This window comes from Oxyura jamaicensis, chromosome 3 (genome assembly GCF_011077185.1).
Source record: "Oxyura jamaicensis isolate SHBP4307 breed ruddy duck chromosome 3, BPBGC_Ojam_1.0, whole genome shotgun sequence".
NCBI classification, from domain to species: Eukaryota; Metazoa; Chordata; class Aves; order Anseriformes; family Anatidae; genus Oxyura; species Oxyura jamaicensis.
In genome coordinates, this window is record NC_048895.1 from 76,229,137 (window position 1) to 76,256,799 (window position 27,663).

At 38.8% G+C, this 27,663-nt stretch overlaps 1 protein-coding gene across 5 annotated transcripts in view; it reads left to right on the forward strand.

Moving 5' to 3' along the window:
- The window catches only part of FBXL4 (F-box and leucine rich repeat protein 4), a 56,299-nt gene extending 39,820 nt beyond the window's left edge, over positions 1-16,479 (forward strand). For 2 of the 5 annotated variants that reach the window (XM_035320718.1, XM_035320719.1), the window contains exons 7-9: positions 3,452-3,523; positions 4,662-4,974; positions 12,619-16,479. In XM_035320718.1, coding sequence (XP_035176609.1) covers positions 3,452-3,523; positions 4,662-4,974; positions 12,619-12,782 — 549 coding nt within the window. In that variant the 3' untranslated portion in view covers positions 12,783-16,479. The remainder of the gene's footprint in view (positions 1-3,451; positions 3,524-4,661; positions 4,975-12,618) is intronic. The other 3 variants (XR_004749175.1, XM_035320720.1, XM_035320721.1) reach the window with 3 other exon arrangements.
- Positions 16,480-27,663: the final 11,184 nt, after the last annotated feature.

Genomic DNA, 27,663 nt, shown 5'->3' on the forward strand with positions numbered 1-27,663 from the left:
GTTAGCTCTTAAAGAGTTTAGAGACTTTTCAGGCAGTCTGCTCCCATTTTCTGGGGTTTAGAACCAACTGTCAGGCCCTAAAATATTTCTGTAATCTGTTCTGTAAGTCTGTTTAGCAGCAGTATTGTATCCTTCTGTGCAGCTTGATGTCAGTCTTCTCTGGTAAAGCAACTCATGCAGCCTCAGCTTTGTATGTTTCTAATATGTTTCCGTCATCTGAAAGCAACTCTGTTCCTGGGAGGATAGGCCATCTAACTGTGGCTGCTTTAATCCCCTCTTCCTGCTGTTTGCACCGTCTTCTCACTTATTCAGTACTCTCATTTATTCAGTAGTTACTGCTTTGGCCTGTATGGTAGAAGAAATTTGTACCACTGAGGCTAGGATGAACATTACTCCAAAAAGAAAAAGTAATTGTTAGCTTTTTAAAAATGTCCACTCTTTTCCTTCCATAGTTTGAGTGTGCATGAAGGGGAGCAGGTACAAAGCCAAGTCTTGCTTTCTCTACAGGGAAAACTTGAGTCTCCCAGCTATACACGTCTTGGCTACTAGGCTTGAGAATGAAGTATTGCATGGGGACTCTTTGATTTGACTGCCAGTGCTTGGCTGAGAAAGCGAAATTGGATTCTCTCCAGCTGAAGCTTGCTGATCCAGAGTTTAGATACCTTTTTGCTCCTCTTGAAAAGCACTCTGACATCTGGGGTTTGGCCTGCATTGCAGCTTCAAGGTCAGGTGATTGCTTTGCTCTTCTCCTTTGTGTACATATGAGTGTTATCACTCAGCTTATATTGAAGGCAAATAGGAGAGATGAATTGTATGGACAGGTGGCTTGAAACGGGCACAGGTTATTACCATGGTAGTTGTCTTATATGCAGTGCATGTGGATTCTGTGAGTTGCCGTTCTCTCACGTTATTTTGATGTCCTTGACCATCTGGATTCTCAATTGCATCTTGGCTAGGCATACTCAAAGAAAGGTGCTTTTTTTTCTTGACATATGCAAAAACCACCTGAGTTACAAAAGAATAGACATGGCTTCTGAAGAAAGTCTGATTTCTTGTGTGGGGGCATGTGTGCATCCCAGAAGAGGAATTAATGTACCCAGTATAGTTAATGTGGAGTAAATAGTTGTTTACTGTTCGACTAGACTTGGCATAGTATGCCAAGTGTGGCAGTATGCCATGGTATTCCACCAAGCTTCCTTTGTATTGCCCACATTCCTAGTGCTTGTTTAAATACTGGTCTCTTTGTTTATTTTAATTAACTGTTTAAAAAATAATGCTTTTAGGTATTAAAAGTTGTGAAAAGACCTTTGCAAATGTGAACTCGGTATGTACCGGAAGAGCCCTCTCATACTAGAGGGACTAGAAAAGTTATTCTGAGAGAGACACCAAATTCCTGTTCAAGTTAACGCATCAGCTCAGTTTTCTAATCAAGACAACTATGAATATCAGTCTTCCTATTTACTTCACCCTTCTCTGAAGGATGGGAATTATGGAGTTGTACATCCTACAGACTGCTCAGAGTGTCTATTCACTTCTGAGCAGTTTGTGTCAGTTAAGGAAAGGTATTGCTGCTTCCTATCCTTTCAGGCCAATGTTTAAATTCCACTCCGGAAACCATTGCTGAAAAATGTGGAATACATCAAGGGATTCAGTTTTCCTGTGGAGTCACCAGAATTCCTGCAGAAGTCCTGTTTAGAATTATGTGCACTCAGACTGATTTATTTAGCTCTGATATTTCAGGTTTGTAGAAAGGGGTGTGGGGATTTCGTTTTCAATTTGGGCATCTGAGTAGGTTCTAAAGCTGATAGCTTTCACTGAGGTAAAGAGTATGTCTCCTCCTATTGGATTTACTCCATTTATTCAGATTTAATGCTCCAAATAATGCACTTGATAATAACGTACTTTAACTAAAGTGTATTGGATATTTACACATTTTCTAGCTTTAAAGTGTTATCTCTTGTATAATGACTTTTAAATGCTTTTATGTTTCACTCCCTAGTCTACCTTTTCCCTTAAAAAACAAATGAAAGTTGAGCGAGCAGGCAGACAATGGTTTGTAAGACCTCTGCAAAGATATTTGTGAGGAAGGCTTATTCATACCCTCTACTTTTAGGCTACCTTTGGGAAATGAAATCTCAGAAGGCCAAGCTGGAAGCTGAGGTTCCATACAAGTTAAGTGTTGGGTATTTCTAATTGGTCCCTGGAGGTGCCTAAATTAGATGTTTGAGATGATCTCCAGGAGTACTCCACACCGTGTCCCTGTTCTGTGTCTGCCAGCCTTTCAGTGCAAGACATCAGATAGTTCTTCATGGTGCCATGACAAAAGGTCCCATTCCTTCCGAGTTTCGTTAGAATGTAACAACTCAGAGAACTAAGTGAAGTATTTTACTGTAAAATTTCTGAAAACAAGCAAATTTAAATATAAATATAAGCTATACTACAGATGCGTACAAGTATCCTGTAGGAATTCTGCTTATTAGCAGCTATTTTGTCCCATGTATACTGTTGTTTTTTTCCTGTGAGGACCTGTTGTATATCCTGAAAGTATTCACAGACTTTAATCATTGATGTGTTGTGAAACTTGTTGCAGTTTTCAAGCTTACAAAATTTTAACAAAGTGGTGAATGTTTCAAGTATGATGAAGTTACTTGTGATTTGAATCCCAGGCTGTATTCTTTTTTGCACTGGAGTATATTTCAAACTACAAAACAAAATACGGCTACAGACAATGCAGAGGAGTCTTTTCTTTATCTTAGAAACACAAATAAAAAACTGTGAAGTTTCTCTTGTCATGGAACAGAATAGCCACATATTTAACATCTTGTAAGATGCATCTGGCATTCCAGTATAATTTCAGGCTGAGTAATGTGCAGTATTTTCTGAAAAGAATGGCCATGTTAAATGGCAGAAACATGACTGTTTCAGCCTGCATGCTGGTAGTGACAGGTGCTCAATGGTTGTCAGCATCCTTGTCAGCACAGAGACTCCTTTGACATTAAAGTCACCAGCTCCGTCCTGATGCTGCGCAGCTCTATTGGCAGTTCCATCAGGCTGTGGCCCATCAGCGAATGTCAGAGGCTCTGCTGTTCTGCTGGGTTGTCACCAGCCCTCCCTGGTTTTGGTCTGGCCTCGCCTATTATTTGAACTTGCCACACTTGTTCAGCAGCTTCCCTGTGGGAAATGAACGGATAGGTCAGGGGTGTATAGGTATCATTGGGGCAATGCAAAACCACATCCAAAGTGACTCGCATAAAGGTTTGTAATGATTACCATTACTTTAAGCCAATCAATGGGTAGAGTACCTAGGGACTCATTAAGTGGCATTTGTGGTGTCTGTAACGGAGTTTTGAGCTGTATTTCAGGAAATGCAGTGACAGCCTTTAATGCCTAATTGACCTCTTTTCTTTGTTTTGCTTTCCATATCTCCTTCTGATGTGTTCCCCTGTGGCAGCAAACAGCCCTGCTCAGCATCCTGAACTTCTGCTCGGAGCTTCAGCACCTCAGTCTGGGCAGCTGCGTCATGGTGAGTAGTTAGACCTCTCTGTGGGTGTGCACAATGGCTTTGAAACCTGGTCTGGATTTATGCTTCACAAAGACAGGTTAAATGCTGGCCTGATGTTATGTCAGACTTCAAACTTTTGAAATGTCCAAGATGAATATGACTTAGTTGTATATCTAAAGATTGTGCGTCAATTTAGTAGGCCTAAAGTCTAGCTTGTTTTTTTTTCCATTGTTCTTCAGACTCTTTCTAAATTTTGGGACATTTTTTATATACAGTCACTTTTTGTTTCCAAAACCAATAATTAAGTCATCTTTTACATTCAGGCAAGATCATCATTTCTGACAAGTTAACTCTGGTGTGGCACACTACAGTTATAAACACAAGAAATTCTTTCAAAAAAAGTCATTTCAGTTATTTTAGCTGGGTGCAGATCTTTCTTTTAAGAAAGAATATAGCAATTACTGTAGGGAAGTCATCTGAGCTGTATCGCGTGTGCATGCCAGAACTATATGCAGTGGAATTCAAGTTGCTGCTGTCTCTGTGATAAGCACATCTGATAACTCATCAGGGAAATGTTGTGGACCTTCCTTGTAGTTGAGAAGCAAACAACAAAACAGAATTGGCAAACCCTTCCACACCCTGACTCGTGGACAGAGGAATAAGGCAGCGTGACTAAATGTTTCTAATAGTCCTCGTCTTACTGTGTTTTCCAATAGTGGATCCCATTCCTTCTGCTTGTAGAATGGGACACTTTGCTTACATAAGGAGCTGCAGCAAATGATCAACCTAGGATGGAAATAGACTTCTTTAATGCATGTGTACTTATGGTTGCAGTGCCTATGGTCATAAAGACAATTTTAATCATCTTTTGAAGGAAAAAAAAAAAAGGTGCTTTCAAAGGAAATGAACTTTTAACTGCATTTTCACTGTACCTTAGTATCAAGTGAATTTAAAAGCATGTAGGTCTGGGGGTTGATAGAAAATTTATTTTTGGCTTTTATAAAAGTAGACCTCACTGTACAATGAATAATTTTCTGAGCTCTTTAGAAATGACAAATGCTTAACACAGATCTGTAGGTGTGTTAGGTGTTTCAAGATTTGCTTGCTATGTATGTCTGGAAGGATGGTATATATGACAAAGTGTTTGTTTTCCTTGCAGATTGAAGACTATGATCTTATAGCAAGCATGATGGGAGCAAAATGTAAAAAGCTTCGCAGTCTGGATCTGTGGAGATGTAAAAACATAACTGAAAGTGGAATAGCAGAACTGGCTTCAGGCTGCCAGCTTTTGGAAGAACTTGATCTTGGCTGGTGCCCTACATTACAGAGCAGTACAGGCTGTTTTGCAAACCTTGCACGTAAACTCCCGAACTTACAAAAGCTCTTTCTTACGGCCAACAGGTCTGTGTGTGACACAGACATTGAAGAGCTTGCAGCTAACTGTACTCATTTACGGCAGCTAGATATATTGGGTAAGAAAATGTAGTGATATTGGTATACATTTCACTGTGTCAAAAGCCTTACAGTTAAAAAGGAGTCCATATGATAAAATTGCCTTCTAGACATTTTAAAATAAATCTTTCTTAATAATATGGCTTATCATGTGAAAATAAAGGGATGGAAGTATTACTGCAGTGAGTTTCAGACACAAAATCCAAGGGATTTATATCAACTGTGTAATTTGATTGTTTAGCATTAATTGCTTACACTGAAAATTTTGTGGACTTTTTCCAACAACTATTAGTTCCATGATCACCAGTATATTTAACTGAGATCTTTTGACTTTTGACTCTCAGAAGATTCAATTCCTTCTTGTTTCTGCTTTTGTTGTTTTATTTGATTCCTGTGAAGTATGACAAAGTATATTTGTAGTGGGAGTCTGTGACTAATAAACAGATTTCTGCTTTTGCATAATACAGATATACTGAGCAGCGTTAAGAGTATTTGTCACTTTTTACCAGGGAGTGAGTTTGTCTCATTGAAGAGAAAAAAGGTAGTTAATAACAAAACTTATAATGGACTTTTCTTTAGGGTGGGAAAGAAGTGATGAGGTGCAAAAAAATGCAGTGAATCTTAAATTTCTAATTCTCTGCAGATTCGATAGCTAAAAGTATTATGGGAAATCCAAGGTAAATATTCTTGGGATTCTGGAGTAAGGACTTTGAGAATTATATTTTTTTCATGATGCTGAATTTATTCTTTCTATGGTGGAATGTAAGGTTTCATTTTAAAATAGTGCAGAACAGCAGTGGTAGCCTTGACTTGGTGTAAGAAAATTTATTCATCCTTTTACTGACTTACTTTCACAGGGTTAGTTGAAAAACAAAGATGTAAAATATTAAAGGAATAAAAGTAACCACACTGCATATTTTTAATAATAATTGTAACGTGGAAGTATTATGTTAAGGTTGAGAGTGATGCAGTGGAGAAACAGAGCCCTCAACTCAATGTTCCAAGCAAGTTTAAGGCTATCACTATTTCTCACTTAAAAAAAACACCAAATGGCTTCATATTGTCTCCACAATATAAATAGGAAACACTCTTACCATGAAATGCAATTTTACTTATCTCTAAATGAGAGACTCACCTTCTGAACAACAGAAAAGGAGAAGTCAAAGGAGAATGAACAGATAAAAACGCAACTCCACCTGGTGCTACATACTGTTCTGGCTTAATGCATAGGTTTGCAGGTGGCAATGTGTTTTTGCTTGTAGTTAAGGGAATCTGTTTTGTAGATAGATTATCAAGGGTACCTTTCCCTACTCAGACACTAAAAGTTTCCAGAAGGCATAGTGAATGCAGTCTTTCATAAACATGTATGTTCTCCTGACCACCCACTTACATGCATTTCTGTTACAATGGTGTTGTCTGCCCACAAATCGGTCTGACCTTTTCACTACACCAGAGGCTGCAGAATGAATAGCTCAGTTGTGTTAAGCCTGCAGATAGTCTGCTAGTTCTGCTGCTTCTCTGCCAGTACCGAAGGTTTGTTGCCACGCTTCTCCTTTAACATTTGAATTCAAATTTGAGTTCAGTTTAATGCTTCCTTGATGTTTTTGTAGAAAAATGTGTGAACATGGAAAAGGAATTTCGTTCCATTCCCTGAGTGTTTACCAGCATTTACTGAGTCAAGTGGGTTTGTAGTTAACCTTTCCTGGTAAAACTGTGCGTTGGGTTAAGAAGGGTGCTCTCCAGAGGACATCCAGTTGAATTATCTGCAGTATTACCAAAAACCTCAATATCCATTCCCAGAACTCTTTCCTCCTTTAGAGCAGTACTTTAGTAGAGAAGAGACTTTCTTCTGCTATAAACGAGTCAGTACAAGGTGATACAGTATATGTGGAGTGACCCAGCTATTTTGGCAACAGTAAGGAAACCATCTTTATGTCTTTGAATATGGGACCCATTACAGTCTCTGGTTCAAAGGAGTTGTCAACTAGAATCACAACCTTGCTTGGGTCATCTGGAAGTAGAATTGTCAGGTGTTCAAATACAAATGCAGAAGTCTCTGTCTGAACCAAAGACCTAGCCTCTTAGAGCCCAGGAGTTCTGAGAAAATAAATCACCGTGCTCTGACTTCTGGCTGCTGATGTCAGACGAGCCTTCTGCTATAAGCTATATAAATGTGTTGTGTGATTTTTGTCCTTTTAAAGAAGTGTGACAACAGGTCTTAAGCTGCTAGAGGCCTGAGGTCAGTTCTCAACTTTACAAGACTAACCTTGAACAGCAGGTCTTCTCTATGATGTGAAAGAACGTGAGGTACTCTTTTATATCCTTTGTCATTCCCAAGTAAGGAAACAGCTGGCTTATACCTGCATTGTGAAGGGCATAGAGCTATTGCTGCTAGGTTAGCTGTGCATGTGGTGAGGGAGCTTATTTTTTTTCTCAGTAACAGCGTGTAAAACAGGGACTTATCTAAGTAAGGATCAAAATGTCTTACCTTGTAGTATAGTCACCAGCACAGACAATACTTTGTTGGTGTTTCTCTGCAGTTGGTAGGACTTACAAACTTGGCAGGGAAAATTTCTTGTTTCAGTTACACAATATTTACAACCATGATATTTTCAGGACTGAAAGAAATCTAAGGCTCTGAAAGAAAGCTTGTTGAACTGTCTATCTTATGTTTTAGTATTACAAAATAAATGTTGCATGTGCACTGGATGATGTCTTCAGGTGGCAGGTCCTGCAGCTTGCTAACCATCTGTCCTTTCCTTAGTCTTTCCATTATTTCTTGGTAATTCCCTTGTTTCTTGAACCAGTGGACTTCATGGAAGATGGAAATTACCAGTTTCTAAGGGCTGCATAAAGTTATAGGCCTGTATGAAGTGTTATTTGTTGGGTAGTTGTGTTTAAATGGTGTGTAAAGCATACTTGAGAAAGTAAACTTCTGTTAAAAGTCATGGTTTGGAGCCATATCTGCAGTATTTATAGTACAGCTTGGAAGAGCAAGTATGATATAAGTGTGTCACTAAGTACATGAGGGTGTGCTTCTTCAGTTTTTAAGTTCTGAGTTGTTTTTTTTACCCATTACGTACTGAGCTGCCTGCTTACAAATATAATTTGCTTCTCTGCCCGTATCTTTTCTGGACTTATTTGGACTGACACAGTGGGTTATACAGGAAATATTCCCCAATTTTTTGTTCGCTTGAGGATGTCCACCCAGCAGTAGAATGTTCCAGCTATGATCATCTGACAGCTTTGTAGTGATGCAGTATGTTGTCCAGTGCTATAGATCTTGAAGTGGAAATCTCATGACAAGACAGGAGACAACCTGGTCTGGCAATGCCAAAAGCTTTTATTGTATGCTGTATTCACTGCTCAATTAGTTACGTTGCTGTGGGGCTACTGGCTGCTGTCAAGGATGGAGAATAAGTCATGCTAACCTTGCTCCCCAGAAGTCTTAACTGTCTGTCCTGCACAAAAAGAGTAATAAAAAGTAGACACCCTTGTTACTGCAGATTTCATGTACTCCTATCTACATACCAACACCTCCCACACCTTCCTGAGCAACAGAAAACCCAACTGCCCCCTTGCCAGCTGTCAAAATCTTCAGCTTTCTCTTGAGAGCATCAACACATAGTTAGTCAATTCAAACATGAAAATGTGCAATATGTTAAAGTTTAGAATTCAAAGGGTGTGCAATAAATTGAATAAAAAGTAAAGAATAAAAGGCTAATCTGGCTGGTCTAGGAGAGAAAATGAAAAGTAAGAGTGTTTGGGGGAATAGTGATGGTTATTTTCAAGATCTCTACTTCTTTAGCCAAGAAACATATATGTGTTCTTTTTCAGTAACAGTTGGAAGTTTTTTTTCACATGTACCCTGTTGAAAGCCTATTATGGGTGTGTTTTTAAACGAAATTACTTAAGACTTTTTTTTACTTAATCTTAATTATTGCTTGTGTAATTATTAAAGTGTAATTATTACCCTTTGCCCTAAAAACTGGGGCTCTGACAGTTTCCAAAGGTGGTACTTCTATAGCTGTTATACACAAGTCTCCTTAAAAGCTCTAGAATTTGAAGACCTTATATATATATGATAGATATAAACTAAATAATTTACAGCTAATAAATATAACTGCTCTAGCAAACAAATCATTAGTCAGTGCCTTTAATGAAGAGGGTACCAGAAAACTTTTTTATTGAGAATAAACTGAACAATAAAACTCAATAGTGGATTTTAATACGCTGGTTATGTATTTACTTTGAGAAATGGGCAATTAGGCCATGTAAAAAATAGTTTAGTAAATAGCAGAGGTCCAAAAGCCTCCAAACTAAACCAGAATGTGCTATGTAGGTAACTAGCTTATGTTGTCAATTTTTGAAAGACAAATGAAAAAGTGCTATATTATTCACACTTCTGCAATGTTTTTGGATGTGCTTTAGATAAATGTATTTATCATTAATTGTACATTGTATAATCAAAGTAATACTGTGAATGATGTCTGCTAATCCTGTGGTGTGAATAAACAAACACCAGCCAGATTGGTCTTTTTAGCTCTGGAAAAGGTCTTTCCTAAAACAAAATTTTAAGTCTGAAAAGGAAAAAGGGAAGAGGTGCAGTAAAGCATGTAATTTAAGATGACCTATCCACTTACAAATCCATTAAAAAAAGTCTTGGTCTTAGATGAAACCACAGGACAACTGTCAAAGTTCAGATAATTGCAGTAGCAATTTTAAAGCTTGGTGGAAAGATGATTAGCATAATGCTTTTAGAGTTTCAGTTGGAATGTTAGAGCAGGCCCTTCTGATAGGGCCATGGTACTACAGTAGAATTATGGTCAAGGAAGTATATAACTAAAGCACATCACAGAATTTCTGTGTGGCAATAGGGACTGTTACATCAACCAGCTGACCACTGTGGTGACTAATTGTGTAATGATAAGGGAGTTAAAAATCACAATAATAATAAGTTGTGATTGCTTCCATGTAGCTGAGGTAAAATGTGGGGGCATGATAGCAAAGCCTGTTTACAGATAACATAAAATGATGTCCCAAAACAACTAATCTGAGAACCTCCCATAGAAGAAGTGAAAAGCACAATCAGACACCCCCTTGTTTATGCAGAGGAGTACGGGAGATCACTAAAAGCTGAGGCATCTTTCTCTGGAAATGAATCCTGTTCAAAGAAGGAAAGCAAAAATGAACTCCAGGAAGTAAAAAAAAAAAAAAAAAAAAAAAAATCATAGTAAGGCAGAGATGAGGTGTTAAGGAACCAATGGCTAAAGGTAACTGCTGTAACTTTCACGTGTTACAAGAAGTTTACAGGAAAATTACGGAAACTGGTAGATGATCAAGATTTGATCTGGCCACTCAGATAGGAGAAGGCCTTTCCAGGAAAACTGTTGTTGTAGTGTTGTAGTAGTGTTTGCTGCAATGGGGATCAAGTAGGCTGCCATCAGACCCATTCTTTCCAGGAGATTAGTCTGGAAAACTGTTTAAATTGGAATGTCAATAGAGGAAGCTTTTGAACAAATCAATACATTGAACAATAATAAATATTTAGGACTAAATGGTATTTATGCAGCAGTTCTAAATGAGCTCAAATACAAGACTGAGATCTTATTGTGCGTGATTTGTCACATTAATCAGCCTCTTCACTAGAGGAGTGAAGGTTCACAAATGTGGCACTATCTTTTGCATAGGTTAGAAGCTACAAAACAGTAGGATTATCTTTTGTGTGAACTGGTTGCAGCCAGCCATACTGAAGAGAATCAGTGGCCATGAGGAATGTTACAATATTTTGAAGGAGAGTTCCATCCCTGTGAGGATGATTGTCTTTCAAACCTAGAATTCCATGGAGTTTGTGGTGAACACTGATCCAGTCCATATAGGATTGGACTTTCAAAAACCTTTACCAAGTTTGTTCGGTTTTTAAACTTAGCAGTCTTCCGTCTTAGAGTAGGTGCTTCAGAGACAGACAACAGAGGCCAAGGATGTAGAGGCTAATTCTTTTTGCACACCGAAGTTCGATCACTACTGTGTTCACCCAGGGTCTGTACTATGGTAGGTGCTGTCTGATCTGTGTCTGATCTGTTTGAGTAGTTCAGGCAAAGGGATGAGTAACACTGTACCAGGGCTTGCCGATAACGCAGAAGCGTACAGGGTAGAAAAATCTAAAGCCGAAGAATTTGATACCGAAGATCTGCAAAATGATGCTTTGATACTTAGTAAGCTGATAATGAAGGAAAAGGAAAACAGTTCCATCAAGCTTATGAAAGATTTAGAAAAAGTGAAATGGGAATGCTCTCACTGCTTCTTTATTTCATTGCCCCTTATTTATTGTAATTCACACACGGTGGGTTTAAAGCTGATTTCCTTTTTGAACATCAAATATGGTTAAACTGTAGAACTAGCGGAGGGGCCATAAATATACATGAGTTCAGAAAGGTAGTAGTAGCATTCATGAAAGGTAGCTTCAGAAATCTCTAAATCAATAATTTGTCAGTTGAGAGTATCTACCAGTGAACAGCTACTTTAAAAACCTCCTATCATTACACCTATTTTTGCTGGTTTTGCTGTAAGCATTATTGGCCCTGCCAAAGACAAGATACTAGACTAGATAGCTTTTTGGGGTGAAAATCAGTTCAAGACAGAGCTGTGTGTAAATTGACTTACCTACCAATAGATGTCTACAGTCATGTTGGATGACCTTGATGAGTGATGTAGCCCACCGTAGACATCTAGGCTTGATTTACTTGCCCAGAGTAACCTGCCCGGCTGTCAGCTGTTCCAGTGAGGCATGGATCTCCAGTCAGTCCTGTGGCTTGTCTGCCAGCTCTGTGTAGATGTCCTGCATGGTCTAAGGAATCCCAATTGGCACCAGGCACTTCACTTCAGGCAACTGAGTCATACCCCAGTCAACTGAATTGTTTGCTACATTGACTATGCTGACTAGATTTCCATCAACTGTAGTGGATCCATGCTTATGAATGTGTTTTTCTATATTTATATATAATTTTATATATATATATATATATTTTTTTTTTCTGACTGACTGAATCCCGTGCTTGACCTGACCCAATGTGAAACTTAATATTCACTATGGTCATGTTTTTAGTGGAGGAAATAGGATGTTTTCTGTTACAGTTACCCTATATACAGGAAAGACTGATAGTACTTGAATTGCTCTTGCATGCTTCTGGGTATAATACTCAATCTAGAGTCCTAGAAGCCTTGCTGATTTATTTATAATGGGAATAGCCCATAATTGTGTGTACTGTGCCAGTCATTGGGATCACCAGAAGAATCATGAGCAGTTGATGATGAATCAAGGACACGAGTGTAGCATACAATTTTGCTTTTGGCCAAAGCCTAGCATCTCGATCCTGGATCTTGTGGCCTTGGGTACTTTTGGTCAGCTTCTGTAGTTCGGAATTTCTCTTGAAGTTATAACATTTCTCCTAAGGAGAAAGTAGTGGACTTAAGCAGCTGAGTTGGGGAAAAAAAAAAAAATCTGCAAAGATTTTTTCTGAGAAGTTTTTCATTTGAAATCTAATTGGGAAAAAAATATTGTGTAGCATAATGTTTGTTTATTTTTTTTTTATGTTGCAGTATTAGCAGCTTTAAAAAAAGATATTAACTTTGCTATTTTTTTTGTCTTTTTTGTTTTCAAACAGGGACAAGGATGGTAAGCCCTGCATCTTTAAGAAAATTGCTGGAGTCTTGTAAAGATCTTTCTTTACTCGATGTGTCCTTCTGTTCACAAATTGATAATAGAGTTGTCCTAGAACTGAATGCCAACTTTCCTAACGTGTTCATAAAAAAGAGTTTCACCCAGTGACTCACTACATATGCTGCTATGGAATTCGTTTGACGGTTATTTCCTGTGAATTTGTGCTGACTTTTTTAAGAAGAGTATAAATTCCCTATGAAATAGTGGAGAGTATTAATTATCTGCACAAATGGGTAAAATACATTTAAGTATATTATGCATTTCTCTTGTACCTAATAATTGTTTATTCTGTTAATTTGTGGCACTGCATGTTTCTAAGTACTTGCCATATGTGTGGCTTTAATGACAAGAAAATGAAAAACATCTTAAATATCCCTTTTTAGGGCGTTACAGACAGTAGACTATGTTAATATCTAGATAAATGAAAATGTTGAATATTTAGCAGTAAGAAAAAGATGGGTGCTTCCTTTTATGTATATATGTGTGTGTATGTATATATCAATGTTTACAGATATACATACACACATACTGTAGCATTTTAGTTTGTTCTGCAGCATAAGATCTTATGATCAGGCCTGTAATTTTTTTATTTGAAAAACTGCTTAAGCTTCTCTAAGAATGGATTGAAGAGACACTTTGTCTTCTTCCTTTTTTTTGGCAATGAACTGTATCTGATACATTTTTCTCCCTTCCTCCATCTGAAATAGATGTAGTGATGTTTTACAGTCCAGCCTAAGCGACACAACAGATAAAAGCAAGAACCTTCCACCTGAACTTATAGCAGAAACGAGAGAGAAAATTGCCAGCTGCTTCTTGGTATTGGATATAAAGTTTGAGCCAGGTACTTAGTGTCATAACTGATGGTGTGTAGAAAACTCCACAGCAATTTTCTTTTCAAATTTCTGTCATGGTAAAGACTGTTGGTTTGTGATACATCTGTTTATCACGTCAAGTACCATTAAAAAAAAATAATAATACTTGAGATAATGTATTAGCAACTGTCTCTTGCACTGGAATCAAATCTGCTATCAAATATAAGAACAAGCATCTTTGTTCAGTAAAACAGCAATGAAAATACAGTGGTTTTGAAACAAGAGCAAATGTGGTTTAGTGATTTACTATTATAAGGTATTGTATTTGTTTTGGTTTCCAAGAGGTGATAGCTCCAAGTAATGTTGCACTCTCTTTAATACTATTTAGCTGCTGAAGAAGGAAGACTGTTGATGGAAAAATTATAAAGATTCCTCCTTTTTGTACTTACTTGGACGAAGCTTTTCTCTTTCTTTTTTAATACCATGGCTAGAGTATGTTGCTATGTACAGAGAGAGTTTAGTGTTTTACCTTTTCTAGCTATTGTTGATGAATATGGACCATGAAGTACAGCCTGTCATTTGATATTGGCTCCACCATTACTGTCACGACGGCACTTATTACCTACTGGAAGAAGGGGGAAAATATTTTGTCTGGCAGAAGCGCGTTATTGCACTGAAGATCCCTGGCAAAGAATTACTTCAATTTATGCAGTAAAAAACCATCCACTAGTAGAGGACTGCTATGAAATGTTATAGATTTGACAATCTCTGTGACTCCTGAATGAACACTATGAACTCTTTGTGCTGGTGCCAATACTTTATAAACCATGTCATGAAACAGCTACAAAACATCTATCTGATTTTATAAAAAGACCTTTTTCTTCTGATTTTTTTTTTTTAATTTTACAGATTCTTTTGGGAATTCCAGATCTGAAGATGGGCATACACAGTTGGCTTTTTGATTTTATTTTTTTCCTCTACACAGATGGCACTATGGGATTTCCAGCTATATTATGCCATTCCATTTTTTATTAAACTGGACATTGTTAGAGATCTTTAAATTCACATATTTTTTCCCTACTGACAGATGTCAGCTTTGGCATGATTCTGTGTTGAGACTTCATTTGTTTCAATCGGGTTTGGGGTGATTTATTTTTCTGGGAACTTAACTTTTAATTTTTTTTTATCTACAAGTAACATTTTTCATTGTAACTGAATATTAAGCATTATTAAGCATTGTAGGAAAACACAGGTTCAGATAACAGGAGTTTACAAAGAACAGTATTTTAAAACAAATGTTTCTGTTGAGAAATTTTACTTCTCAGGGTGCATCTGTGTATCTCATTTTTTCTTAGAGATCTTCCTTGTTTTCCACTGTAAATAGAATGGGATGTGGATGAAGTTATATCCGTTGTGCCTTCATACTGGTAAACTAGGTAAATAGTAGTGTGTCACTACTACAGCATCAGTGAATCAAGTGTTTTTGTAATCATGTATGTGTAAAGGATTTTGTTCCCTGTTGCTTTTTAGGTAGTATAAAGGAAGTTTAAATTGACATTTTGTTCATACTATTTTTTTTCTTTATGTTGTGCCTTCTTTTTGAATTTGGTTTTGTCAGAAATGTTCTATTTTATCTTGAAAGATAAATTGAAGTCTGCTCTTTATTTGGACCATTTAAAACTTAAAATGTAATAAAGTCAAATAGCTGATAAATAATTGGGGAATACTTTCATCTGTACTTGTACACCTTAACCTTCAATCAGTGAGTTAAAAGCTCTTTCAGCTATGGCTTTATACCGGCAAGAAGTCTTCCAGCAAGGCGAAGAAAGACCAGGTTTTGCATTTCTGATATTTCTAAGAAAAGAAAATAACATAGTTCTAGACCTTCCTTATATGTCACAATGAAGCAAGAATAGGTCACTGTATTTTTAGTTATTTTATACTTAGATGTGTGTATATACCATTTATACGTACATGTATGTATATACACATTCTGTGTGAGTATATATACATTCTATGTATAAATCTCAAAGGTTTTCATGCATCAGTTACTTTTGTGAAGTAACCATAATAGCAAAGGTGTTTTGTAGCAGTTATGCTTTTAAAACATTGTTTCTCCATACACAGAAACGGAGTCCCTCTCCATCTGTGCAACCGGAAAGGCCTGGCCGTTAGGTGCCCAGTATTTCCTGTGTTGCTTTGCCACAGTGCCTTTTGTTTGTCTACACATGAAAGGTATTACAGGGTATGGCAGAGTGCGCACGCAAAGCCCGATAACTACTGTGGACTCTCTCCATGTGAAGCAGTCATATAGAGGGAAACTTGTTCTAGTTTCGCTTAATCCAAAATGAATGATGCCAAATCAGTCAGAGGAATTTAATTATTCTGGAATTGGGTCATCTTCTCCAACGGACCATCCCTCTGTCACGTTATCTAAATCCTGCTTTTAAAGATATTCCATTTTTCTTATCTTGTCCTTTGATCTCATCTATGTTTCTGAAGCATGGTAAAAGATGTGATTTGGTGAATGTTTTTTTTTTTTTTTTTTAAAAAAAAAAAAAAAAAAAAAGCGAGAATGCCTGGGGGGGGGAAGTGTCTTGTTCTGAAGTTCTCCTGTTCTTCAACTTAAGGGGGATTTCTGTACTATATGTATGAAGTTGGCATGGGCTGTCACATAGGGAGATATGTCATTCATTCTTCTGGTCATTTAAAAAGTTAATATGAAAATTTTAGCAGTTAGAACATCTTCCCAACTCTCAAAGGTTTTAATTCAATAGTGTATGTACTTGTATTCATAATCCCAAATTGTCTGACTAGGCTAGATGTCTCTCTGGACATGGATGGGCTGCTTTTGTTTAAATTATGCACTCAAGTAGATCACTGAGCTTGACTTTAGAAGAACAGTTCACATAGCAGTTTGAACCTTAAAACACCCATGTACTTAGATATCCAAATTTCTCACACACACAAAAACAAACAAAAAACCAGGAAACCTATTCTATTTATTGCTCGGTCATTTCCTTATGGCTATCACGCTACTTTTCCAGATGTAAGATGTCCAGCAGTCATGGTATACTGAGTGGTATTCATCTCACTGAGTGCTGGCTGTCTGAGAGTTAGACATTTGGTTTACGGGAGGAATCCAGGCACCTCTAGAGAGCTATTAATCTTCTCCTGAGATAGATATTTAAGAGAAGTAGAATGAATGATTTTCTGGAGAGCCCCTGCGGAGACTGGAAGCTGTGATTGTAGCTCAGGTTTGATGCTTTTCTTTAGAATACCAAACGGAGATTAATTCCATCCAGCGTTGTACTACCTGCCTTGGAGTACCAAAAAACAAGACTGGAACAACATCCATCCCCAAATGTCAAAACCTGCTAAAATCTATCCAGAAAGAATTAAATCAGAGATGTTGACAACTTATATATATATATATATATATAAATTCCAGTATCTGCTTCGTCCCTGAGTCCCTTGCCAATGCCTATAGTGTGTCTTTTTTATTAAATTGAAATGCATCCCATTTCTCTATTTTAAAATTTCATGTACCTAACTGGCTATATGTATGGTTCTGTGAATGCATGAAATTAACTGGAAAACAGAATTAATGTATTGCACTTATTTTGATAATCTTTCATATTGCTATAATTAAACCTATGACTACTTTAACTGTTCTCCTGTCATCAGCAATGTTACCCACTGTGCATTTGAAAAAATTGTGTGTTCAGTCCTGGTTCTTACTGTGTGTACTTATTGCATCTTATGGGATATGTTTCCCATATTGCATCTGCAGGACTACTAAATTTACAAAAACTAGATAAAATGTAGCATTTTATTATATGGAGCTTGGGGGTGGCTTTGTGTATTGATTTACATGCTCATTATTACTCTCTTGCAATGGTTCCGTAAGTTGTAGCTTTTGATATTACTAAGCGAAAGATTACTGGTTTAATGCATTTGTACATGCTATGTTAGACACGGTCAATATTTTTCCAAAATAAAAGTTTGCCTTTCACTGAGATGTTAGTTTTTGTGATTTCAGATTTCTTACTTGGCAATGAAGTACAAGAAGGGCTTTTAATTAAATACTGCCATGCATGGGACAAGTTGTGATGGCTGACATCAGGAAGGGTTGAGTCATGAGTCTTGTGTGTGAAGGGCCTCATGATCTTCAAAGAAGGGCCTTGGCAAGACGTGTTTCTTCTTAAAAAGACTCAGCCTCAGTAATAGCAGACAGTGGCGGATGGATAAGCTGATGGATAAATTTAAGCTGATGGATAAATTATTGTTATTTTTGTTGTGTAGCTCTAGCTTGATTTGATTTAAGAATGATGGCTGTCGTAAGACATACTAAGTTGTAAAGGATCCTTTGTGAAGAATGAAGTTTTTCTCTTGCGTGTTTTATTCCTTTTTTCTAAAAACAAGCAAATAATATAAATTAAAAACAAAACAAAGCTTTTCCATGGATACTAAAGAAATATCAAATGCCAAGAAAGTTGAGAAAAAGAAGCAAATAGCACTTTTGAGATAGTTGGTATGAAAATTCATGGAAAGATGGCCAGACCTATCTATGGACATGAAGAAGGTGCATTCATTGTTCTAGATCAGCAGTTACCTTTTTCAGAAATTTAGTTTCCTGTAAAATGTCCCATACTTACATTTCTAGGCCAAGATTCAGCATTAAGACCCTGTTGATATTACAGTTTTATATACATGCTTGTGCAATAGTTCCTAATGTCTCTTACCATTTTGTTTCTTTGTTATGAACTACATAAAAATATTCTTGACCTACCGCTGCCCACCTGCATTTTTTTTTAAAAGGCACATACACACACAGAGACCTGCAATACTTAGTTGCTTAGGTTAAAAGTTAGGTTTGCAATTCATCCTTTTTGAGGACACACAAACTACTTCTGAGGTAAAAACAAAGGTGAAGAGAAGGCTTGGGCGATAGGAAAAACCTGATGGAGGGGAGTAAGTCAAGGGAGCTAGGCTCTTTTTAGTGGTTCTCAGGGCCAGGACAAGAAGCAGTGGGCACAAACTGACCCACAAGAGCTTCTGCTGAAACATATGGAACTACTTTACTATGCAGTTGACAGGGCACTGGCACAGAGCAGTTGTGGATCCTCCTTTTTCAGAGATCTTAAGCTACCTGGCCCTGGCCCCGGGCAAGTAGATGGCCCTACTTAGTCAGGGGTTCAGGGTTTGGATGCGATGGCCTCCAGAGGTCCGTTCCTACCTCAGCCCCTCAGTGACTGTCATCTGAGACTTGAACTCTAGTTGTTCTATTTGTCAGGGTACTGATTGGTGAAGGTGGGGGAAGGTGGGGGAAAGGAAGAAATCACAGCATCATAGATGCATTTAGATTGGAAAAGACCTCTAAGATCATCTAGTCCAACCTTTAATCTAGCAATACCAAATCCACGATTAAACTGTGTCACTAAGCACTACATCTACACATTTTGGAAGACTCCAGGGATGGTGATTCAACCACTTCCCTGGGCAGCCTATGATCCAGTACTTCACACCCCTTTCAGTGAAGGATTTTTTCCTAATATCCAAACTAAGTGCAACCCTGGTGCAACTCAAGACCGTTTACTCTTGTTTTATCACTTGGAGCTTGGGAGAAGAGCCCAGTACTAACCTTGCAACAGCCTCTTTTCAAGTAGTTGTAGAGATCAATAAGGTTTCCCCCTCCCCCCAGCCTACTTTTCTCCAGGCCAAACAACCCCAGCTCCCTCAGCTGCTCTTCATAAGACTCATTCACTAGATCTTTCACCAGCTTCATTGCCCGTCTTTGGACACACTCCAGCACCTTGATGTCCTTCTTGTTGCAAGGGCCCAAAACTGAATGCAGTACTCAAGGTGCGTCCTCACCAGAGCTGAGTATAGGGAGGCAATCACTTCCCTAGTCCTGCTGGCCACACAAGTGTCTTAAAAAATTTGTGATGTCACAAGTAGGCACAAGAATCTTGTGCTTTTTTGCCTTTTTTTTTTTTTTTTTTTTTTTTTAAGAGAAGTACTATTTTTGTTTGCATTAGTGGGAAAATGTAACAAAAAAATTTGGTAACGTTTTCAACATACAGTTCTGTAATGTACAAACCACACCCAACTATTTTATGGTAGTATTATTCTGGCTCTGAAGTCTGAAAGTTACACCAAGGACTGAGATAAACGCCTCTATTGTCGGGTACTGACAAAATTTAGTTTCTAAACAGAAGCTGGCCTATAATACTTTAGGAACTTTGGTTTGTGTCTTCTTATTTTTAGTATTTATTTACATAGATCTTAGGATAAATTGGGATCACCGTGCTTTGGGTGCCATTTCTTTCCTGCTTACTCTGTTGTAAACTGTGAATGGTGATTAATTATTTGTAGTGTCAAAACATTAAAATTTGAATTCAGGTGAAAAAGAGGACAAAGGTTATGAAACACTCAACATTTCAGGGAGATACTGTGTATAATATGATGAACTTACCATCCCTTGTATGATTATTCACCATTATAATATTGTCAAGAGCTGTTGGCTAGGGACAGTTTTACTGTCAGTCCGGTCCTCTGCTCACTCTCAGGAGATGGGTTCCCTCTATGAACGTTGGTCTATTTAGACTTACTTTCCTTATGGCTGCACCAAAGACTTCTGCACAATGCACACTACTCTGCATTGAACAGAGGGAAATTAATAAACAGCTGTTTGGTTGTGGTTTGGAAACTAATGGCTAGTCTATGCTTGGATTTATTTTGGAATAGTTACCAAAAAAGAATTTAAATATTCAGGAATTAGTGTGTTTGCAGGGGGACCTTGTGCTTTCTCATTTAACTTTCACTGACAGACAAGTCCTAATTACCAGCTGTCCCTTGAGCCATCTTAGTGAAATTGATTTGATGGTCTCATTCTAGCTCTTCCTAGTGAGCCTAAAACCACTACAACTCTTTAGCATCTTGTGGCTTTTTGTGTTTGTCTTCTCAACAGAGAAGCGCAGCTGGGGTGTGTTGAGGCTGGCCGCATTTCCACAAGTGGTGTGTGTGAATTGTCTGGGGTCGTTTACTGCCCACGTTTATTGCTGTGAGTGAGAAGGAATGGCATTTCCAGGCCTTCAAACTTAAATACACAAACACGGCACCTGAATTTATTTAAAAAGGATTTCTCTCTCCTTGTTGCCCCTCAAGTAACCAGCAACAAAATACTTGCATGGTGTTTGACTTAATATTTTTATCTTATTATATTATTAATATTTTATCAATTTTCTGCTGCCACAATGGGAGTTTGACAAACAACAACCTGCTACTGTGTTACTTTTTAAAGGGACTAATTTATGTAATAGGTAGAAGAGCGGCAGTAGAGGGAACAGTCCTGGACAGTATCTGTAAATAGTTCTGCTATACGTGCAAGCACCAAAGCACCACAATCAAGTTACCTTTTTTCTTCTTCTTCTTCTTCTTTTTTTTTTTTTTTTTTTTTTTCTTTTTAATGACAAATCAGAAAGAAAAGGGGCGATAATTGCCTCTAAGTACATTTTCTATAGTTGGAGGATATTAGTATCATTTTATTTTAAATCTCTGTGGTAGGTTCCAAAGTCAGGAAATTAGTCTCTTAGGATCCCTTTGCTCTGGATAAGCCCCTCTTAGCCCCCTATCTTCTCTTGCTTCCACCAAAGGCCACAGCTTTCCTTGCTCTGTTGATTGAACTGTTTATGATGCCTTCCTACAAAATGTCTTGGCTAAAACTAAAAAGCCTTTTGTTTTCTACTATTTAAGTGTTTAAAGCCTTTATAAAGCCCCCCAACTTGGGTATTAAAATGAGCAGAAGGGAACAGGCAATAAACTTAAGTGAGAGTGTAACAAGAAGCAGGTGAGAGCATGTTGGCTGTGCAAATGTCTTATTTTGACTTAGCATAAATGAGGATAGCCACTTCTGGTTGTGTTTTAAAACTCCATAATTTTACATATTTCCTCTCATTACTACATCCAGAAAAAGTGTCCAAACAGAGGTTGTTCGCTTTCCCCTCATAACAGTGGCTCAAGCCCCAACGCTGCTGTGAGCCTATGAGAACATGCGCACGTCCTACTTGGCTTCAGTAATGTTCCTAGCTGAAGTCCCTTGAGAAGCAGACACTGGAAAGTTTAGTTTACAAAAGCTAATGAGGACATAAATAAGGCGTGTGGAAGACTGGTTCGCAAGACCAAAAGCAGGAGGTGGGGGGAGCAGTGAGTACATGGATGTGTTTTTCATGGCTGTTTCCCGACGTTGAGCTCACGGGCCGTGGGCCCACGAAGCTAACATCCATTTACTTTGCACAGCTGCAGTCCTAAGCATAGCGAGTATTCCCAGAGCTGTGTCTGGATGTACAGTGTTAGAAGCCAAATTTCTTCTCTGTGCTGTCATTCCCTAAGTTGTACACACCCAACATTCACCCCATTTTTCGCTTTGTGCCCCTGTTAGCATACTAGCAGTGTTTACCTCGAAGTGATCTCTACATTTCCTCTTAGTATTCGCCTCCGAGGCTTTTTTGGTTTTACTTGATTACATTTCAAAACGGTGTTTTTTTCTCCTCTCAGTATTCTGCTTGGTGAACTGAAGGTATGTTATTAATGTATATTTTTTGTAGAGATTTGACTACCGCATCTTCTCTATGTAAAACCCAAAGGTCTCTGTGCGTATGCAGGCACAGATACCTGATGCCTCCTTGTCTGAATACCTTTGGCGTGTATCACTTGACGTATATTTGTGATATAAAGTGTCACGTGCCAAAGGGGTTTTACCTGCACACCTATACAAAACAGAGAAGTTAGCCCTGCATTTATAAGTGATTGAATGTATTATGGAGAATTCTAATGCCTTATTTGACTTGTTTAAATATATTTTCATTTTATTTTAAAAATTAAATTACATATTTACACACCAATTAGTCCTATTTAGTAAACTAAGCCTGTTTTATTCTGATAAGCTGAATCGTTTAAAATGTTGTAACAGTGTTGTAAAGTTTTATTCTGTTACTGCCAGTGTAAAGAATTTGGAATCGACTGAGTTGTCGGTGTCTGCTAATTCCGAGATGACAGAAATGTGTTGTGTGACAGAAATGTGAACATATATAACCAACCTATAGTATTTATCTTGCTTTGCAAACTTAATTTGTATCCCCTTGACTGTGTTGCCAAATACCAAGTGTACATAAAATAATGAATAAATAAAACAACAATAAAATTTTGTCTACATTCATTGGCCTTTTGTGCACTCATTTTAAAGAAAAAATGGTGAAATAACAAAATATGATGTATTAGAAGAACAGGTTGAACATATTTTTATTCCTGTTCATTTTGAAATGCTATTCCTGAGTGTTTTTAGATACAAAGTCATGAGATTTTTTTAAAATGTATTATTTAATTTTTAGATTACTGTAGCCCTATTAAAGCATATAGATCTGGGTGCATTAAACAAACAGTAAATGTTTCGCTGCCGGAAACAGTTTCTGATTTAGGTACAAAGCAAGAGGCAATAGGCAGATATAGACAGATGGGATATAAAGCAAAATATGGAGATTACAATGTACCAAAAGAGGCCTCCAAGAAAAAAAAAAAAAAAAAAAAAAAAAAAGTTGAATTCCTTTCAAGAATAATTTCCTACTCAAACACAAATGGTATTTCCATAAAGTATTTCTAATCTTTTTAGTTGTGTAATTAGGTAGTTTTACCACATGGTAATAGCTCAGCAAAGCTTTCACAGACTTCTGGAGCTTGGAGAATGGAGAATGGGAAACAGAAGGTGACAGGTTATCAGCTGGACTCGATTTGTCCAGGACAACTGAGTGCTGAACTGGATGGAACTGCTGGAGTAGATTTTGTCCTCTTTCATATATATATATATATATTACATATATATATTAATATATATATATATAAATTTTTTGAATGATTTGTCTACAAAGTTTGTTTACTGATCTAGAATTACTTACCAAATTGGTGTTGGTCTAATCAGTGACGATTTTCTTGTAGACAAAGTCTACATTAAGAGTGTTCGCTGGATTTGCCTGCTACTGTTAATTGTTCAAGGCAACTCTCCAGCAAAAACTGCTAAAACAAGCACTGAGCTTTGAGTTGTGTTCTTGTGTCTCTAAGGAAACTTTACTTAAGGCTCCTTTTAATCTCCAGCACCTGCAGAAGCGTCCAGCTTCACTTGCGTGCTTTTGTATCACAACTTTGCCTCAGGCCAGCAGCACCTCAAACGTGCTGAAGCTGCCTTCGAGTACCAGCATTCAGCTGCTGTTGCTTCTGATTATTGAGAAGAGAAAGGACGGGGTTGGACCCTAGCTCTGTGCATCGTGGACAAAGCACAGCTGACTTTTGACACACGCAAAGTACGGTTTCAGACTTGGTGTCTGTCTGTCCTGTTTTTGGCAGATACCAGTTTCTCAGTGCTGCTTCTGCAGTTTTGAAAGCTCACACACATAAGTGGGGATATCAGGTGGCTTTCCATTTTGCTGTGTGGCACTTCTGTTACTGCAAACTGTTAAAAAAAAAAAAAATCCAGATTTTAAAATATTTCAGGATTTCCAGGTTCTAATGCCTGAGAGGCTGTAGTACACTTTATCACATCATTGTTTGGCAGAAGTGCATTATTATTTGGGGAAGCGAAAGCAATTACATGTTCTCAATGCTTACATAGTTTTACATGTTATCAGTCCGCAGGGACTGAGGAATGTTTAATGTTCTGTGAAAATGTTCAAAAAGTGTCACTGCGCCTCTGTTACCTTAAGATGCAATTGGCAATCTTAATTGAATATAAGTAAAACAATGTAGGTCTGATACCTTGCATGCTGCAAATGTTTATTCACTGGTAGTGTTGTCACATACAACGCAGACATTTATGATGATGAGCAGATTTTAATGTAACATTTCCCATCGTGGTCTCGAAGAGGTAGAAATCAAAATGCTCTGACACAGTGGTCATGCAGTTTTGAGCTGCCAGATTTCTTCAGGAGCTAAAACAAGTGCAACTGCATTTTTGCAACAAGGATGTATCCCTCTCCTTCATGCACATCACTATATTTCACTGTGTGTGGGGGGGTATTTTTCTTAAAGAAATGCTCAGGAGCCATAGCAAGGATTTTCAGACCCCTTTCTTCAGTCATATTGAGGCAATGTGGTGTGGGATACCCCACAGTGTTGAAGTGCTGGGAGGAAAGGGAAGCCCCTGTGTTTAGGTGTGCCTGAGCAGGCTCAGGAGGTGCTCTCTACCTGAAAAAGAACTGGCATACCTAAACATTTCCAGGTTTACACGTCCTGCTTAGGACCAGTGATGGTCTGCATCTTAGTAAGAAGAAAAATCATGTTTAGAATTGGCCTTTTTCACGGGCTGCAACCAAAGTCCACTACAGACCAAAAAAAAAAATAAAAAATAAAAAATAAAAAATAAAGTTGATAGACATTAAATAGTCCAAAAATTACACTGAATGCAATAGGAAAATGTGACTTAGGTTTAAATCACTTATTTTTTTTTTTTTTGTTTCTGATACTTGTATCCAATAGTAAACATAGCAATTTGGGCAGGTGTTTTTTAAACGTGAGAGGCCTTGCATAGAAGGATCGAGAGCACCTTGTCTAAATTAGTCTTATTAACAGTTGCTAAAAATTATCAAAGGCAGCTCTGAGCTAATGAAAACTGGAATAGGAATAAAAGGAAAGTGGTGTTACATCTAAGAAGGTGTGATTGATGTGAGCAATTCTCGTTCTTGCTTCAAGATGCTGTTTGGTCTGGTGTCTGCTATCGCTTTCCAACACCTGCTCTTGGGGACCTCTTGCTGGAAGCAGCTGTTTCTGACTGCAGCAAAGTCAGTGCTAAACTGCTTCACCGGGCACTTTGAAAATATCTAACACAATAGCGTTTTGAGATGAACTTTAGAGAACTTACTATATATACAACATCTATTGGGACGTTTTCATCACATTTCTGCCATCGCTTGCGTAGGATTTGCAAGGTGCTTGCGTGCACAATTACCTGCCCCAGCTGAGGTTCACTGAAGGTGACAGCACGCTATTTGTATTTTTTTTCCATACAATGGACCTGGTAGGGTGATTCGGAGCAACTTTTCTGTAGACTTTTTCTTTAAGGTCTGCAGCCACCACCTCGTGCTGAGCAGGAGGCACTCCTTTCCAGGCAGTGGGTGAGGGTTAACATCAGCGGGTGGATGCCCTGGGCTGCGCTGCTGGCCGTGCAGTGCCTGCCGACTGACCCGGGGACAAGTGACTAAACTCGCAATTCCCTTTCCCCCTCTGTGATCGCTTACTGCCTTGCATACTAATGACATCCACGGAGAGCTGGAGTGTTATGCAAGACTCAATATTTATCTTTGAATTAGCTGAAAGACGGGATTTCAAAGAGCAAAATAGAGTGGGTACTGATCCAACCTAGAGATCTACAGTGCAGCTCTGATTATTTTATTTTTTTACTTCTAAATAATTCAGTCTCTTCAGAGAATGACAGCAGCTTTCAAGTTAAGGTATTGATCCGTTGGTGTTCTGCTGCTCTCCAGAAGGTGCAGAGGCTCTCACATCTGCATCTCCACTGCCCAGGATGGCACATCTTCAGAAAGACGCCATAGATCGGGATTAATGATCTACAGCTAACGACCAGGTGCTGCCTGTCACCAGTAACAAGGGGTCAGTTGCAGGAGGTGGGGATGACAACCCACCTTTTTGTGTTTCCCTTAGGCACTTTTTGTGTCTTTTGGCTGGCAGGAACTGAGCCTGAGCATTGGCCCTCGGAGCTGCAGCATCAAACCCTGGCTCCAGAGCAAGGCCGCACACCAGTAACAGCCTGGCCGTGAGCACAATTCTGAGCTGTGGCAAATGTCATCCCGTCCCTCTCGTGTTACACTGATTTACCATCTAAAATTGCTGAGATATGATAAAAAAACTTCTTTCCTCAAATGCTGTAAGAAACTAAGTGAAAATATGTGCTCTGCCCTTTGCAAGAAAGCCAGTGTACTACCTAGCTCCTTGGCATATTTTTTTCTCTTCAGAACAACACTCTCTTATAAACAACATTTTTTTTTTTTTCCCAGCAGTCTCCTGTGGGTGATGGATTTAAATTTGGGAGAGTAGGGCGACTCCAGCTCCTCCTTGCATCCTTCGGTCTCCCAGGGGGTCAGTACCTGCTGCAGCCTCACCCTCGCAGACCAGCAGCATGTCTCATAAAGGCAAAAAGGCCATGCCTTTTAGTCAGGAAATGCTAGATTTTGTCTTGAAACTGCTAACAGAAATGAGAAAACGGGCCATGTCCACTAGGGATACTCCTCTGTATAGGCTGGCAGGTTGGGATTCTGGGGTGGGACTGTTACTCGTGTTTTACAACATTCACTGCTGTCCCAGCCACTTCTTGCACTGCCTCCTAGCAATTCCTCCGAGCTGCTTCATCACCTGAACACTTCTGATCTCTAACAGAAAGCATCTGGGACACCTAAGTGCAAGCGCTTCCCAGTGCCTGTGGGATGTGCATGCTGGTGCTGAGCACCTGCGAACCAGGGGCACTTGGAGGAACAGCAGTCCCAGCCCTTCGTACAGGGCTCCAGCCATGGAAACTGCAGAGAAGTGCTTTGCTAAATCCTGCTGTGATTTTGCAGTTTGCTAGCTCGCTGTGATTGCTCAGGTAGCTGGTAGGATGTAGGCAGATGCATGCTTTGCTAAACCAGAGTGTAAGCTGACAAACGACCTCTGCGAAAGAGAATTATTTCACATTTTCTCTGGGTGCTCTGACTCTGGCTTCTGACAGGTACTGGCCCAGGACAACCCCCCAGCGATGTGCAGATGTTGTGGGGCTGGGGCAGGCAGGAAGCTTGGCTGGGGGACAAGTGAGATTTGGTCCTTTGCCGCGGGACAAAGCTCAAAGTGTCCCAGACCCTGGTACAGGGGTGCCTGTGGCTCTGTGGGGCCTGCTTGTAAGCAGCTCCCTGAGCATTGGGTAGGCCAGTCCCTAAAGGACAGGCATTTGGGATTGAGGGGCTGCTCGAAGTGAGCAGCCCGATTCTGCCCTGGATTAACACTGCAGGGTTTGGGGTGGGAGTTACACACCGAGGGTGCTCAATGAGATTGGTACACCAGAGGATGGCGTTATCCAGTTCCCCAAACCCATGGAGAAGCAACCCAAGCTTATCTTCCAGTTTCCAAATGATCCTCGGAAC